This window comes from Bufo bufo, chromosome 2 (assembly GCF_905171765.1).
Source record: "Bufo bufo chromosome 2, aBufBuf1.1, whole genome shotgun sequence".
NCBI lineage: Eukaryota > Metazoa > Chordata > Amphibia > Anura > Bufonidae > Bufo > Bufo bufo.
In genome coordinates, this window is record NC_053390.1 from 787,421,342 (window position 1) to 787,438,488 (window position 17,147).

Genomic DNA, 17,147 nt, shown 5'->3' on the forward strand with positions numbered 1-17,147 from the left:
ATTTATGATGCTATGTAACCCTTACAGTTCTGGAATGTATTGGATAACACTGGCATAATGCTGCCAGTGTTATCCAATACAATCCAGAACTGTAAGGGTTACATAGCATCATAAATCAATATAATACTATGTGAATCCCGTCAGTGCTGGGAGGTCAGGCCGGGAGCTGCTGTTATTTGCTTTATTTATTTTTTTGCAGTAGATTTGTTGCAGTTTTCCACAGATCTCATCCTTGCATCTAAGAGGGTAGTAACCCCCTGAAAGAATTGACATGCTACAGATAATCATAATCTGCTCGGCAGATCTTCATTCTGTGCAGAAAATGAAGTGTATATGAGATTTGACTGGTCTCAACTAGCTTGCTGTGTACTGTATTATGCAGCATTTCTTCTGCACAAGAATCCACGCAGTAAAACTGTGCATAATCCGCAGCATCTGCTGGTGGCCTTAGGCTCTCTGTGAAATCATAGTGATTTTTTATTTTTTTTGTAGTTCTGACCTTGTTTATTCTAAGGAGTTCACAAATGATGCGGTGTACATAAAATCCCATGTAGTCTCCTACAGTATATATAGTGGCATTTGTCATCCATAGGCCCCCATAATTTTACTTTTAGTAGCGGCCGACTGTATAGCAAAGTGCCACAGGTTACATTTTCCTGTCCAGTAAAAAAAAAATATATCCTGATATTAAAAGGGCGTCTGTCAGCAGCTTTGTACCTATGACACTGGTTGACCTGTTACATGTGCGCTTGGCAGCTGAAGGCATCTGTGTTGCTGAGAAAAATGATGTTTTAATATATGCAAATGAGCTGGTAGGTGCAATGGGGGCGTTGTCATTACACCTAGAGGCTCTGCTCTCTCTGCAACTCTGATTGACAGGGCCAGGTGTGATGATGATTACATTGCCCGCTCCTGTCAAAAGCCAGTTTCACAGGTACAAATCTGCTGACAGATGCCCTTTAAAATGAATCTGTAAGATCTTTTCGACCTCCATGTTCATAAATGCAGAGAATGTTAAAATGTTAAATGGCCATTCTGATCAAAAATGTCAGATTGCACCAACTACTGTCCAAAAAAATATGAAAAATTACATCTTAATTATTTGGCGGTCAAATTTTGGATTGTCTTTCTGTATTTCGTCTGACCACTGAAAGTGGTGGCATATTGCTTGGATACGCAACCAGCGTCCTATCGGTGAAGATCCGAGCACTGTAACATCTGCCCATTGCTAGAATGATGTGGCAAGAAAAGGAAGGACTCTGCCCTCGTTGAGTCCATTTGGTTTTTTATGTATCCCATTGTAGTCAGTGGCCGTCCATGCGGCTGCTAGAACTGTTCCTCCAGTCAGTGCGAGGTCATCTCCAGAAGGACTTTAAGATAATGTGCAAATTATCTTGACGCCAAAATTAAAGGTGAGCAGACTTTTGTAAAGGTCTTGATGGAAATGACTTCTACAAATTTTCTCCGCTCTCTCGTTATAACTTACAAAACTGTAAAATCTCAAAATACTCCATATGTGTTCCTGTATCCAGAACAGACTTTAGAATGGGTTTGAATATTTTGGATTTGTCAAAGTTTTCTTAAAAAAAATTCATTTGGATTCAGTTTTGCTTCAGATGCCTTCAGTTAGTGTAGAATAGTGAAGGATCGTGTGCAGTTGTTATATATTCGAGGGTATGCTTCTAGCTCCTGACAAAACATTCTTTCTTTTGTCCTCCTGGCAGAGATCTTCTCCAGACGTTAACGGAAGAAGAGTTGCACACTCTAGAACGAAATCTTTGCATATCACAAGATGTGGAGTTTCCGGTCCGGACAGACCCAGAAGTGCCCTCGGCGATCTCTCCTGTCTTAGTCACTGCCTTACCTACGGAAGATCCTCTTTCGTCAAAAGCTGAAAACACTGAAGTTGAACTGGCTTGCTCTATGCAGTATGATGAACAGGAGCTGGAGCAGCTCAACATGATGGTTCATAGAGTAGGCGATGAAATGTCTTCTCTACTTTCTCCACCAAGTGTCTGTCAGTCACCTGCTCACAGGGCTACTACTTCTAGCACTGAGGCCTCCCCCAGCCGACGTCCTCTTGAGAACCTCACCGTTGAGGAGGATAGGGTGTTTTTCATGGAAGACCTTGATGGAGCCCTGGAGGGTCTTTCTAGACAAAGGACCTCTGAAAATACCATAGCATGGGTCAACAGTTCCTGTTATAGTCCCAAGCAGTTGCCTCAGTGCCAGGACACCATTGTGCAAAATCGGGATGTGGACAGTATTGATCTCTTGAAAGATGTAGAAAGCGACCTAAGCAATAACAACAACATTGATGGGAGCAAGCTACTCATGGCAAGTGGTTCTCTGCAGAACTCTTGTAGTTGTCTAGAAGTGACGGATTCACAGTTATATCTCAATGGATGGGATGCTAGTGGTGACGATGCGGAGACTGCGGAAATCATTGCTCACAGAACAGGTGGGATGAAGATTTCTGCCACGGTTATTTTCAACCCTAAATCTCTTTCCACCAGTGTCTCACCAGAAACATCCCCAGATTTAGCCAGCAGCCGGGTTCCTCTTTCCTCAGACCCATTAACAGTCAACGATGAGGAAGAGGCTAACAAACTTAGTATAGCGGCCACCAACTGCTTGATCAATTCCTGTGTATGTTGCGGAAGCTGTGACGACACTAGAGAAGATGGCTTAGACGGCTTAAGAAGTATGAACTCCTCGGGGAAAGTTATAAATGCTTCCTATAGCTTAATAAAGTCCAAAGAAATGGGCCCTTTAGACAGACCGGAGAACTGCTTGACTGCTAAAGAGGCGTTAAAAATGGAAAGTCCTCCTGTTTTGTTATTAGAGAGAGATGCTGACAGACCGGAACAAACCCACCTTCATGCCTCCAAGTGCCTGACACACCGCTCTGTTTCACCGCTAGGGACCGACAGTGAATCTGAGGAGATGACTGGCATCTCAAGTGCCCAACTAAAAAGGGCTCAGAAAAGGAAAAAAAGTGAAAGCGAGAAAGGGCCATCACAAACAACAGAGGGGAGCGGTTCTCAAACAGTAGCGAGGGAAGAAACCAGATCTAGTACCAGGTAAGGAACTTTAATAGTGTTTCTTTTTGATCTTTAGACTTATCTTATCTAATACCTTATATGTTTCAATTAAAACTTCTTTCTTACAGTGGTCATAATATCTTTTTATAATCTAAGTAGGGTATCTATATTGTCTACTCCATTTTTGTGTCAGTCAACCCTTGATTTAAGTGATTTGTCCTATCTGCGTCCTAGAGGGAAGTCCCCCGCTGAAGGCCTTTTTTAGCCACAGTTGATGGCTGCTCAGTGCAACTGTCTCCCTCTCCTGGTGGACGCGAGCGGTCCTTGTATTACAGTCGTGGCCATTCACCTAAATTACAGACTGGTCTAAGCACATTCGTAGCAAACTTCTTTGGGGGATTTTGGATCCATGCCATCCATAGGTTGCCTTCTATGGGGCTGAGCTGCAACTAGGCCATGTGGCTGATGTTCAGTGATGCCACACGGTCTAGGAATAGGCCACGGTGCTCAAGGAGTGTCCGACCTCCTCTAACAGTTGATCAGCGGTGGTCCCACCAGAGGATAGGTCCTCCAATATCTTTTCCAGGATAACCCCTTTAAAGGCATTGTCCAAGCATAGACATAAGATAGTGCTAGGATAGGCCCCTAATGTCTTATCAGCAGAAGTACGACTTCTGTCATACCAGCCAGTCTCTAGATTGGAGGGACAGCAGCACCATGGAGGTACTATGCCACTTTATCTCCTGGCGGATACGATCCGCTTTCTTCAAAGGCCACTTGGTCATCCCATTCTAGTCCATGGATATTCATTATGATGTCCTGAAAAATGCCATGTGGAGCTCCCAGTGGCATGGCACTTTTTCAGAGCTATTATTACTTGAGTCTTAAGGTGGCCATACAGTTGGCCAAATGCTTGTGGCTGCTTCATCCAGAACCAAAGCTCATGAGGTAGAAGGATCTGATCCACTATCACAAGGATTCACAAGAACTTCTCTGTAGATCAAGATGGAGGCCTTAGTTGTTAGATCTAAGATACTTTGTCTAAGAACTAAACTTTTCCACTTCACAATGAGACGCGAATTCCAGGCTGCTACTGGATACTGTCAGTAATGGCATATTCCTGATGAATTCTTACTGCCAAACGCTCCATCATGCCGCTATTGACCAGTGCTGTCCAGCTCCAAGCTTGTAAGTGTAAAGATTATCTGTCCGAGCATTTCCACAACATGGTCCCAGTGGAGAAAAACTCCATCCTTTCTTTGATTTTCCTATACATTTGTAGTGCTAACCAATGACATACTTCTCCACTTGGCTTCCATACCTGATCATGCACTTTGGATCACTTGTACATCCAGTGGGCCCATAGGTATCACATTGATAGACTGGTACTGAACCCAATTAACCCAACCAGCTCTTCTTCTCCGATAGCACTTAACAGGACAAGACCGAGCCTACTGCCATTCAACGCAACCAAACCATTGTCCATACACCCTAGGTGGACTTCCCCCCCCCCCCCCCCAAATCTATTAGCCCATGTCTTGTTTCAACATAGGAATAAGTAGTCAATGGTGTCATTTGAGATAATGGTTTAGGAGGCCTGTCACAGGTATATTGATGGTGTATTGCCTGAGAAAATGAACATAGTACGCTTATATTCTCTTATTGGAGTATTATCAGGTTAGGTTATAGGCGACTGATGACAATCTATGTACGGCACTATGGAATATGCTGGCGCTATACAAAATTATATTAATAAATAATAGTACTCATGCACACATGTTGCTGTATGACCCAATGTTAGGCTTGGGTCAGTACTGTTTGTCCTGAAGCAGAGATGATGTCTTAAATGGGTTATGCCATGATTGATATAAGAAATAAAAACCAGACACCACATAGTACATGACAGTCTCTGTCTAACAAAGCTAGAACCAGCCCTGTACCTCACATGGATCCAGAGATCTCCCCATTCACTGCTCCAATTGTTCTTCTAGTTTTACTGGTATTTCAGGCTGGCAGCTCAGGGAGACTGTCCTTTCGGCTGCAGCTTTCTCCCTATGGCAGCTCGGGGGGCATGTCATTTCTGCTATAGCTCCTTCCCTGTAACTGCCTCAGCTTTTAACAGTAGATGAAAATGTAAACTGAGCGCCTGTGACCACCTCTGTGAGGTGGACAGAGAAATAAAGAAAAGAACAAACAGCAGGTGGCGCTAGACAGATACATTTTTAATTACTTACGATTCAGATCCAGGCGCTGGTTTGAAAATTTTTGCATTAGGCTCTTAACTGTGTCCTGCACTCTCAGGTCCTGAACTAGGCATAACACGTTCCAATCCAAGTTATTACCCGAAGTCTCGCGAGACTTCGTGAAGTAATAACTTCGGCTCATCGGTGCCAATGCATTCTAATACTGTACTGAGCGCTCGCTTCGTACAGTATTCAAATGACGTTTATTCGCTCATCCCTAAATATAAACGCTCATTATAGCTCAGTTCTTATCTTACTGATTTTGCCATCACATACAATGGGGGCATATCGCTAGGATATGCCCCCATTGTCTGATAGGTGCAGGTCCCACCTCTGGGACCCGCACTACAACGAGAACGGAGCAAGGAGCGCTGTGGCTGGAGGAACCCGGGTTTCCCAGGGTCCGTCCACCACCAAGCGCTGCTCCCCGCTGCTCCCATAGAAGTGAATGGGAGCGCACCGCTCAAGCGTGGCCCCTGGTCCCATTCATTTCTATGGGGCAGACGGAAATAGCCGAGCCAGCGCTCGGCTATTTTCGGCGGCCCCATAAAAATAAATGGAGGGCGGCTGCACATGCGCAGTGCACCCTCCGTTCATTTTCCCGCTCCACTCTTGTAGGTGAGGGTCCCGCCTCTGCACCTATCAGACAATGGGGGCATATCCTAGCGATATGCCCCATTATCTGAGATGGGAATACCTATTTAAATAAGTGTTTTAGTCTTTTAGACATAAGGTTTTTTTATATGACAGACAAAGTGAAAGTATCATTCATACGGCTAGACAAACAGTTAACTCTTTATGACAGAATGGCTGAATATTTTTAATAAAGACCAGTTGAAAAAATGATTGTTAGCCCAAAATGAGTTAAATGCAATTATAAAAATAAATTGCCCCCGAAGGTGTACATTGCCGTTAAGATGTAAATACTTCGTTTGGGGTTGTAAAGGATTAGGAAAACATGGCTGATTTATTCCAGGAGCAGTGCCACTCTTGTCCATAAGCAGGGTGTGGTTTTGCAGCTCTGCCCCCTTCACAAAGTTAGGCCTCATTCGCACGGCCGTTGGGCACCCCGCATCACCATGGGTCCGCAATTCCGGAGATGCGGAACGAAGTCACGGAACACCGGAAGCACTACGGAGCTCTTCCGTGGTGTTTCTTTACGTGGTTCCGCACTGCAAAAAAATGACATGTCATATTTTTTTGCCGTGCGGACATACCACGGACCCATTCAAGTTGAATGGGTCCGGCCCGCTGCACGGACGTTGCCCGTGCATTGGGGACCGCGATTGCGGTCCCCAATGCACAGAACGGCCGCACAATGGCCGTGTGCATGAGGCCTTAAGCTGCAGTACCTCACACAGCCTAGGGATAAGAGTGGCACTCTTTGTGCCATATTTTCTCCATCGCCTACCACCCTTTTAACCACCTGTGAATTGACTTATGTCCCTTCATAAGGGTTCATGGGGATGGATCCGTCCCCCTCCAGCCGCCCTCAAAAGCAGAGCCGACTCTGAGGATTTTATGCCGATAAATTACAATGGTAATTTTTTGCTAACTTCCCATTTTCAGCCTGAAAAAGCAGAAAATGGAAATGAACCGTAGGGGAATATTTGCTTGGAGACCGCAATCGCTAATTAAAAGCAACACTTATCATGTCCACGTCAGGATAATTGCCGATTTCTCAAGTGCTTGTTTTGATGTAGGGAATCGCTAAACAGTGTGATCTTGTAAAACAGGACGTTTGCAAGTGAACGGCGAGAGGAGACCCGCACAGTAAGGCTCATCCGTATTACCGCTAATCACTCCGCCACGGCATTGAACATTTCAAAAAAATGTTTTTTTTTGCTCCTGCTGTGATTTTTTGCTGTAGGCAAATATGCGATAGAAAGCTCTTTTGGAAAATATTACAAAATGTTGCAAGGGGCAGATCTGCTGCCCCCAGGACATTCCGCCACCCTTTGGCATCCGTTTCCAGCAAATTAGGTCATTCGTTTTTCTAACCTGCGTATATCGGCGCAGTCAATTACAAGGGGGCGAGCTTTACTACGCCAGTATTCGAAACACTGCGGACAGGAGAGGTGAGGAATTCCAGCAACGTGGCCCCTAATAACTGCCTGCACCTTCGTAGGTTGAGGAGTGCTGCACTTTGCCCACTTTTTGAATGGTTCAGGCAGACTAGTCCTTGATGCGTTCATTTTTGGAGAGCTTGGGGGCATCCAGTATGACTACCCCCACGACAAATTAAATTATGCATGGCGTTCTCGGTTCTTGACTAATTATCCAGTGTGTGCATATGAGGTTGTATCACTGGAGATAAGCTTGGGGGACAGGCTGACATTGGGTAGGTGCTTATTGGGTACTAGTAGAGAGTACCAACAAGCCTCACCGTTGTGTCCAGGATATTTAGGGGATACATGCAGGTGAAGTAGAGTCTGACAACACTCTACACTGTTTGTAGTCAGACCAACCTCCCTGCTTATTTATTTCTACAGCTCAGATGTACCGGCTCCAGTCTCAAAAAGCTGTAGTTTTCTCTCTGGTCCTACATGGTCCTTCTCTTGGCTTCTCCTCACAATCATCTACAGGGTTTCTCCAGTTCTTCCCCTATACTCTGGAACCAACTACCCCAGCACATCAGACTCTCCACCATCATCCAAACCTTCAAAAGCAACCTGACAACCCTCCTCTTGAAGAAAGCCTAGCACCTACAATAAGCCTACAGCTACCCTACTACCATCCAAGCCGCTTTTTACCTTCCCATCCCTTCTCCTTCCCTTGTAGATTGTAAGCACTTGGGGGGCAGGGTCCTCTCCTCTAAGGTACCCCTCACACAGTCTACGCCTAATGTGCTTGTTTTGGATTATATTATGTGTATTATATATATATATGTGTGTATGGCACTGTAAAGTAGATATTTCCTACCTTTCTTCATACTACCAACCTTTGGATCAGATTTTTAGTCCATATGTTTGTCTATGTATGCACCAGAGAGAAGACTGATATTAAAGGGGTTGTTCTCCACTTAAAATGATATTTTTTTTAAATGCTCAGAATGGTGTAATATTCAGCTCACCGATTCGCCTACTGCTTCCATCATAATCTGGTCCCTGACAACCCAGACGTGTCATTGGCTGCAGTGGTCACATAGAACCAGGAAGTACCAAGACTTTGACAGGAAGCGCTGGAACAGAAGCAGAAGGGGATCGGAGAGTTGTGTACTACTACTTTTATTCGAAATTTTTAAAAATCTAAATTTTGACAAAAATGTTAAGTGGCCGGAAAACTCCTTTAAGACAACCGATTGAGATATTTGAGATACATATTAGGAAGATACAATGTAGCAAGAGACTTCTGATCAAAAATAACATTGTACAGCTTCTCGGTGATGGGAGATTTGTGTGTTTTTGGAGCGTTCACTTGTACTTGCGATCTTATGTCTTTTAACCTGTAAGTTATACTGTATGAACATACAGTACAGACCAAAAGTTTGGACACACCTTCTCATTTAAAGAGTTTTCTTTATTTTCATGACTATGAAGGCATCAAAACTATGAATTAACACATGTGGAATTATATACATAACAAACAAGTGTGAAACAACTGAAAATATGTCATATTCTAGGTTCTTCAAAGTAGCCACCTTTTGCTTTGATTACTGCTTTGCACACTCTTGGCATTCTCTTGATGAACTTCAAGAGGTAGTCCCCTGAAATGGTCTTCCAACAGTCTTGAAGGAGTTCCCAGAGATGCTTAGCACTTGTTGGCCCTTTTGCCTTCACTCTGCGGTCCAGCTCACCCCAAACCATCTCGATTGGGTTCAGGTCCGGTGACTGTGGAGGCCAGGTCATCTGGCGCAGCACCCCATCACTCTCCTTCATGGTCAAATAGCCCTTACTTTCAACGTTTTCCCAATTTTTCGGCTGACTGACTGACCTTCATTTCTTAAAGTAATGATGGCCACTAGTTTTTCTTTACTTAGCTGCTTTTTTCTTGCCATAATACAAATTCTAACAGTCTATTCAGTAGGACTATCAGCTGTGTATCCACCTGACTTCTCCTCAACGCAACTGATGGTCCCAACCCCATTTATAGAGAATAATAAGAAATCCCACTTATTAAACCTGACAGGGCACACCTGTGAAGTGAAAGCCATTTCAGGGGACTACCTCTTGAAGCTCATCAAGAGAATGCCAAGAGTGTGCAAAGCAGTAATCAAAACAAAAGGTGGCTACTTTGAAGAACCTAGAATATGACATATTTTCAGTTGTTTCACACTTGTTTGTTATGTATATAATTCCACATGTGTTAATTCATAGTTTTGATGCCTTCAGTGTGAATCTACAATTTTCATAGTCATGAAAATAAAGAAAATTCTTTGAATGAGAAGGTGTGTCCAAACTTTTGGTCTGTACTGTATGTATATATTGTGTTTTTATGTTTTATTATTTTATTATGCCTTTTTTTCCCCATGTACCACGCAGCGACCTAGTACTATCATTTTAGCCTATTAAAGAACAATAAATTGCAGAGCGAAGTTCATCGGATGTAGCAGGGCTGAGTTTGTCATGGTGACATGCCACCTTATGGTCATCATACCGCAGCGTATTATTTGTGGTATTAGTGTCAATTTATTGTTTTTACGTTTTTATTCTTCTCTTTGCCGAGAGGATGATCACAAGTGATACAGCTCCAAAAGTCATAAATGACAGCTAGCTCTGCTACATCTGAACTTTCCCGTAGACCAGCAGGATGATGCGCGCGGTGCGAGCCGTCTTGCATGCAGACAGCTTACTAAATCTCCTGCAGGTTACCGCTGTGCTCCTCATGTCTGTGTTGCCCGCACTTCACGCTATTTCCATATTCTTGTTTCCAGTTCTCAGGATGACTCGCGTGACTCTCCCCTCAACTCCATGGCCGGCAGTGACTTTGAGAGTGTCTCTGTCACCACATGTAGTCTCTCCAGCAGTTACACTGTGAGGTAATACTGTGTCACACAGCCGGCGCCGCTCTCCTCGCAGCGCGCGCTCTGATGGCTTGCTTTCTTTTCTCTGAATGTGACAATAACATTTCGACTTTTTTCCCCCTCCCGCGTAGAGACTTTACAAACACTTCACCGTTTCCCTGCTGATAACACGCAGCGACATATTGTAATCTCTTTTCTCTCCTCACCGCCATACTGAAGAGCTGCAGATCATTAGATACCTTACTTCCTTCTATCAGCATACATTAGTAATAGTAACAGTGCCCGGGTCCAACTCAATGAAGGTTATTTTCTGCACCTCTGGTGGCCTAGAGGCGCTGTAATGTTAATGTTTTCATCCTTGGTTTTAAGGCAATTTAGAGGTTAATGTGAGCATCAGTGGTGGTCAGTATGGCTGCTGGTCAATGGCAGCAAAGGGGTTAATGACAATATCCCCTGTGGTTTAGGGTAGTGAAGGTCATTGTCTGCATCCCTGGTGGCCTAGAGTAATAGGGGGGTTAATGTTTGCATCCCTGGTGGCCTAGAGTAATAAAAGGTTTATAGCAGTGAATGTTTGTCTGCATCCTTGGTGGCCTACAGCAATAAGGGGGTTAATGTTTGCATCCCTGGTTTTAAGGCAGTTAAGGAGTTACTGTTAGCATCAGTGGTGGTCAGTATGCCTGGTGGTCTAGGGCAGTAAAGGGGTTAATGACATTATCCCTGGTGGTTCAGGGTAGTGAAGGTTATTGTCTGCATCCTTGGTGACCTGCAGCAATAAGTGGGTTCATGTTTGCACACCTGGTTTTAAGCCAGTTAAGGAGTTAATTTTAGCATCATTGGTGGTCAGTATGCCTGGTGGTCTAGGGTAGTAAAGGGGTTCATAACCTAACCCCTTTTGGTTTAGGGTAGTGAAGGTTATTTTCTGCATCCTTGGTGGCCTAAAGCAATAAGAAGGTTAATGTTTGCATCCCTGGTTTTAAGACAGTTAAGAGGTTAGTGTTAGCATCCCTGGCGGTCAGTATGCCTGCTGGTCTAGGGCAGTAGAGGAGTCGATGACCATATCTGGTGATGGTTTGGGGCAGTGGTGGCGTTAAAGAGGTTTTCCAAGGAGTAAAAGGCTAGAAAGGGTTCAGAATAAAAAATAAAAAAAACATCGGTCATCTCTACTGATCACCCATCGTTGTTGTTCTAACACGCCAATCACTGGCCTTAAAGGAGTTGTGCAAGAATGGGGAGGGGGGTTTGGCAAACACCCCCACTTGTCCGGACCTGTAAAGGGAAGATTCCTTACCTGCTTCCTGGCTCTGGCTCCCTCCTCCTCCTTCTTCTGCACTGCTCCGCTGTGGTCCCTCAGTGAAAACATTCAAAGTGACATAACCAGCAACCAATTGCTGGCTGCAGCGATGGCGGGCTCCCCTTACGTCATGACATACGGTCATATGACGCATGAGGGGTGTTTCGCAGCCGCAGCCAGCAAATGGTTGCTGGCGATGTCAAACTAGATGTTTTCAGCGAGGGACCGCAGCGGAGGAAGCGGGCAAGTAAGCTTCCCTTTGCAGGACCGGCCAAGTGAAGGGTGCACAACCCCTTATAATAATAATAATACTAATATTTATTTAGTGCCAACATATTCTGCAGCATATATATATATATATATATATATATTATCATTTTCACCTCTAATCAGTTATCCGACTTTCAGAAATAGCGGACATTGACATTCTAGCAATATGCCATCAATGCCCCGGATGGGAAAACCTCTTTAATTCTAAAAATAAAATCCCAAAATTCTTTATTTCTTCTATTAAAAGCTATTTTAATAGAAGACCTTTGTACATGCTTTTAATGGAAGAAATAAAGCATTTTTTTTATTTTATTCGCTGGATCCTATGTCTGTTTCTGGAATTACTGCAGGGTGTGAATACCACTCAGATCCGTGCTGAATTGGTCATTGTCCTGTATTATCATTGGTTTAGTCTGGGACACGCCCCCCTGTATTATCATTGGTTTAGTCTGGGACACGCCCCTCTGTATTATCATTGGTTTAGTCTGGGACACGCCCCCCTGTATTATCATTGGTTTAGTCTGAGACACGCCCCCCTGTATTATCATTGGTTTAGTCTGGGATACGCCCCCCTGTATTATCATTGGTTTAGTTTGAGACACGCCCCCCTGTATTATCATTGGTTTAGTCTGGGACACGCCCCCCTGTATTATCATTGGTTTAGTCTGGGACACGCCCCCCTGTATTATCATTGGTTTAGTCTGGGACACGCCCCCTGTATTATCATTGGTTTAGTCTGGGACACGCCCCCCTGTATTATCATTGGTTTAGTCTGGGACACGCCCCCCTGTATTATCATTGGTTTAGTCTGGGACACGCCCCCCTGTATTATCATTGGTTTAGTCTGGGACACGCCCCCCTGTATTATCATTGGTTTAGTCTGGGACACGCCCCTCTGTATTATCATTGGTTTAGTCTGCGACACGCCCCCCTGTATTATCATTGGTTTAGTCTGCGACACGCCCCCCTGTATTATCATTGGTTTGGTCTGGGACACGCCCCCCTGTATTATCATTGGTTTAGTCTGGGACACGCCCCCCTGTATTATCATTGGTTTAGTCTGGGACACGCCCCCCTGTATTATCATTGGTTTAGTCTGGGACACGCCCCCCTGTATTATCATTGGTTTAGTCTGGGACACGCCCCCCTGTATTATCATTGGTTTAGTCTGGGACACGCCCCCCTGTATTATCATTGGTTTAGTCTGGGACACGCCCCCCTGTATTATCATTGGTTTAGTCTGGGACACGCCCCCCTGTATTATCATTGGTTTAGTCTGGGACACGCCCCTCTGTATTATCATTGGTTTAGTCTGCGACACGCCCCCCTGTATTATCATTGGTTTGGTCTGGGACACGCCCCCCTGTATTATCATTGGTTTAGTCTGGGACACGCCCCCCTGTATTATCATTGGTTTAGTCTGGGACACGCCCCCCTGTATTATCATTGGTTTAGTCTGGGACACGCCCCCCTGTTTTATCATTGGTTTAGTCTGGGACACGCCCCCCTGTATTATCATTGGTTTAGTCTGGGACACGCCCCCCTGTATTATCATTGGTTTAGTCTGGGACACGCCCCCCTGTATTATTATTGGTTTAGTCTGGGACACGCCCCCCTGTATTATCATTGGTTTAGTTTGGGACACGCCCCCCTGTATTATCATTGGTTTAGGCTGCGACACGCCCCCCTGTATTATCATTGGTTTAGGCTGCTGCCCTCCCTAGCTTTGCCTCTTCTGATTGGCTCCTGTGCGTAAACACACATCTATTAAAGGCTCAGCAGTCAGGGACTTTCAATTAGATTAGATTATAGATTATTGAGACGTTGCTACACTTATAGTGTTGCCATAGTTTTCATAAATCAACTTGATTTTAATTATTGGTGCCAAACTATACATGATTTATCTAGATAGGACTAGAAAAATGATAGCCTGTTTCCTTTCATCCAAAACAGCGCCCCAGCTGTCCATCTATGGAGCCGCCATCAATTTAGCCAAAGCTGAAAACGTCTACATGGTGGACACCTCTTGCCGCCGCTTTTCTCCCAAAGAACAAAAGGATCAGTCAGTTAAATTATAATTTTTTTTTTTTTATTATTTTTTTTTACTTCCTCTCAAAAATAAAATTGGGCCCCCAAAGTCATTAGCTTTACTCTATGAAGGAACCTAGCAATTTCCCTACACTGCCACCACAGGGGAAATTAGGCATTACACAGTGAATGGGCTGTTCATGAAAAGAAGAGCATCTGTTGTCAGAGACACATTACATGGTTGGCGGGTGCCTCTGAAATCAGCAGGTTTGGCACATAGCTTAATGCATTCATACTCTACATCGGTGACCTCCAACTGTTGCAGAATTACAACTCCTGTCCTACCCTGATGGTTGCCAGGGCATGGTGGGAGTGGTAGTTTTGCAACAGATGGGAAACATAACTTTATGCGTACAACCTATTGATTTTAATGTGCACCATGTAATGCCTAATTCTGCCTGTGGTGGCAGTGTAGGGAACATCAACACTTGCTTCCAGGTTCCTCCATAAATTAATTGTTGGTTCCAGATTAGTTTTGGGGAAAAGCTTCGGGATAGGATAACCCCTTTACTGTATTTTTTTTATTTTAACATTTATTTTCCTAAAACTGGACAACCCATTTAACCCCTTGACAACATCCACCATACATGTACAGCAGATGTCATCTCTGTAAAGACAGCTCCCGTTCCAGAGCAGAGCAAGCGCCATAGCTGCCGGGTGCCTGCTGTTTCACCCGACAGACTTACGAGTCTAATGTCTATGATCGGCAATAATGCCGATCGCAGAAGTTCAACCCCTCACATGCCGTGATTAAATATAACCATGGCATCTGATCGAAAACCGATTGCGGGGCAGGGACAGCTACCCCCAGCTGTGGTCAGGCGAGCTGGTCATTCCCTGTGGCAGGCTCGGTCCCTCTGAAAGATCCGAGGCCTGCCACAACCATGTTCCTTTGGAGTCCTAGGAGAACTTTTAAAAAGTGTATAAAAAAAATGTTTTTAAAAATATATAAAAATTCAAATGACCCTGCTTTCCCCATAATAAAAAAAATAAAACAAAAATCATAGGCATCGCTGTGTCCCAAAACATCGGTACTACTAAAATATAAAATATTTATCCCATATGGCCAACAGCATAAAAGACATAAAAATCAAAATGGCTGATTCACCATTTTTTCATCGCTTCACCTCCTCCAATAAAATGTTTTCTTTGAATCCCGTCATCTGACAGCTCATGTAGAGCTCTTATCTCTGACCTACTGACCTCATAAACACTTATTTAAAGAGGACCTTTCACCATTTTTTTCTTTATAAAAGCAATACCTCATAATGTAGTCCTCGTTTAGGAGATGCCATATCGCAATTTTTTTTTTTCATGATCCACTTCACCGTTGCGCCGCTATACTCCTCGCTTGTTTTTGGCGCCTGATATGCTCTCTAACAGCATCGGTACAGGGAGGAGGAGGCGGCATCAGCTTTTCTCAGTGGGTGTGTGCTTCTCCCTGGCTGTGACATGGTCCAATCGCAGCAGAGTACTTCACAGTCAGGAAGAAGAGGAGAGTTGTTCTCATGAGATTTGGTAAATCTCTCTAGAACATGCTATTAGACCACGTCACAGCCAGGGAGAAGGAGATGCCCACTTAGAAAAGCTGATGTCTCTTTCTCCCTGTACTGATGCTATTCTTAGCATAGCGGTGTAACGGAGGAGGGGATCATGAAAAAAAAAATTGCGAGATGGCATCTCCTGAACCTGGACTAAGTCATAGATGAGAGCTCTTACATGAGCTGTCAGATGACAGGATTCAAAGAAAACAAAATCACAGCTTGCAAACAGACTGTTTTTTTTTGTTTTTTTTTACTCTTGTATCTCAGAAACGGCTGAACATTTTTAATAAAGATTGAAAAAAATATTTTTAGCCCAAAATGAGTAAAAATTAGTTAATTCCGGCTGACATATTTTAGTCATCAGAGGAACAGCCACAGTGTCCTGGATCATCATGTTCTGTAGAACATCTCTGCTTCATGTTTTCTTTTTCTTCTGGTTCCATCATTATATCTCTTTGTTTGTTTCGTGAATTTAACATAACGCGCCTGTCTCGTCTTTCTTCGAGAAAACCTTCTTTCCAGACCTCGGATCTTCCAGATGGACTCGGTTTCCCCATAACGCTGCTCTTTCTTATTTTCTAGACAGCTTTTCCCGTCGTCCTGTGTTTCTTCCCTTTGTACTAACACAAGGTTTCCTTCCTCCCGGGCGCTGCTTGCGTCTTCTCTGCTGCTGCTGCTGACCTCCGCAGCTTAATGAGTGTACTCACAGGACCTCCCTGCTAACCTTCCAGCTCTGCTGTGCCGTCCATACTGACAATACTGTGCGCTGTGTTTACTGCAGGACCCTCTAATAACCCTGGTGAGATCACTGGCGGCAGAGAAGCCCCCTGCATTTATACCAGTGTATCTCAGGCCTTATACCGCACATGCATTCTCCACCTGCCATGTGGTGCCAGTCGGTGTAGATTTAAAGGGCATGTTTGATGTTGGCCCCATTAGTCAGATGTTATTGGATAGAACATACAAATTTTATTTTTAATATTGTAGCTATTTTTTCAATTCCCCATGGCAGCCATATTGGAATCGCATACTTCCGTACTGCCGTATTGTCTTTGTAGACAGGGCAGCAGAGAGTGTTTGCTTTATGGCAGCTGTTATGAATGGGATTCAATGGTCAGAAATGGGTCCGCGTTTTTTGGTCCGTGTTTAACCTTTTTTTTTTTTTTTATGCCGTAAGTAATAGAATCTGCTCTATTCTTGTCCGTTTTTGCAGACAAGAATATTATTTTTTTTTTTACAAGTGGTTCCCCACAAAAATTGCGGGATGCACATGGACCACATCCGTATTTTGCGAACCTGCGATTAACGGACTGCAAAACGGATACGGTCGTGTGCAGGGGGCCTGCTGCAGTTGTCAGGAAGCGATGGAGCACAGCTCCCACCTCCAGAGGAGTGACCAAGACCTGCATGCGTAGTCTTATCTGTATGTAAAGTGCGAAGGCCCCCCATTCACACTGGAGCAGTCCACTCTTCTGACATGTCTGTTTTTGCGGATACTTGCACTCCCCATAAAGCATCTGTTTTGTTTTTTCAGAATTTTGCACTTTGCCCCAATCCTCTGTTGTCCCTCCTAGAAATGTACAACTAAATTGACAGCTGGGTGTTACCATCCCTCTTTTTAAAGGGCCGTGTCCTTACACAGTCTGGCCCTGATTGGAGTGTTCAGCTACGCACCTCCGACCGGTAACACCCAGTGGTCAATTT

At 44.2% G+C, this 17,147-nt stretch overlaps 1 protein-coding gene across 4 annotated transcripts in view; it reads left to right on the forward strand.

Moving 5' to 3' along the window:
• The window catches only part of ZFYVE28 (zinc finger FYVE-type containing 28), a 174,282-nt gene that overhangs the window by 135,549 nt on the left and 21,586 nt on the right, over positions 1 to 17,147 (forward strand). For 2 of the 4 annotated variants that reach the window (XM_040419208.1, XM_040419209.1), the window contains exons 8-9: positions 1,725 to 3,083; positions 10,161 to 10,265. In XM_040419208.1, coding sequence (XP_040275142.1) covers positions 1,725 to 3,083; positions 10,161 to 10,265 — 1,464 coding nt within the window. The remainder of the gene's footprint in view (positions 1 to 1,724; positions 3,084 to 10,160; positions 10,266 to 17,147) is intronic. The other 2 variants (XM_040419211.1, XM_040419210.1) reach the window with 2 other exon arrangements.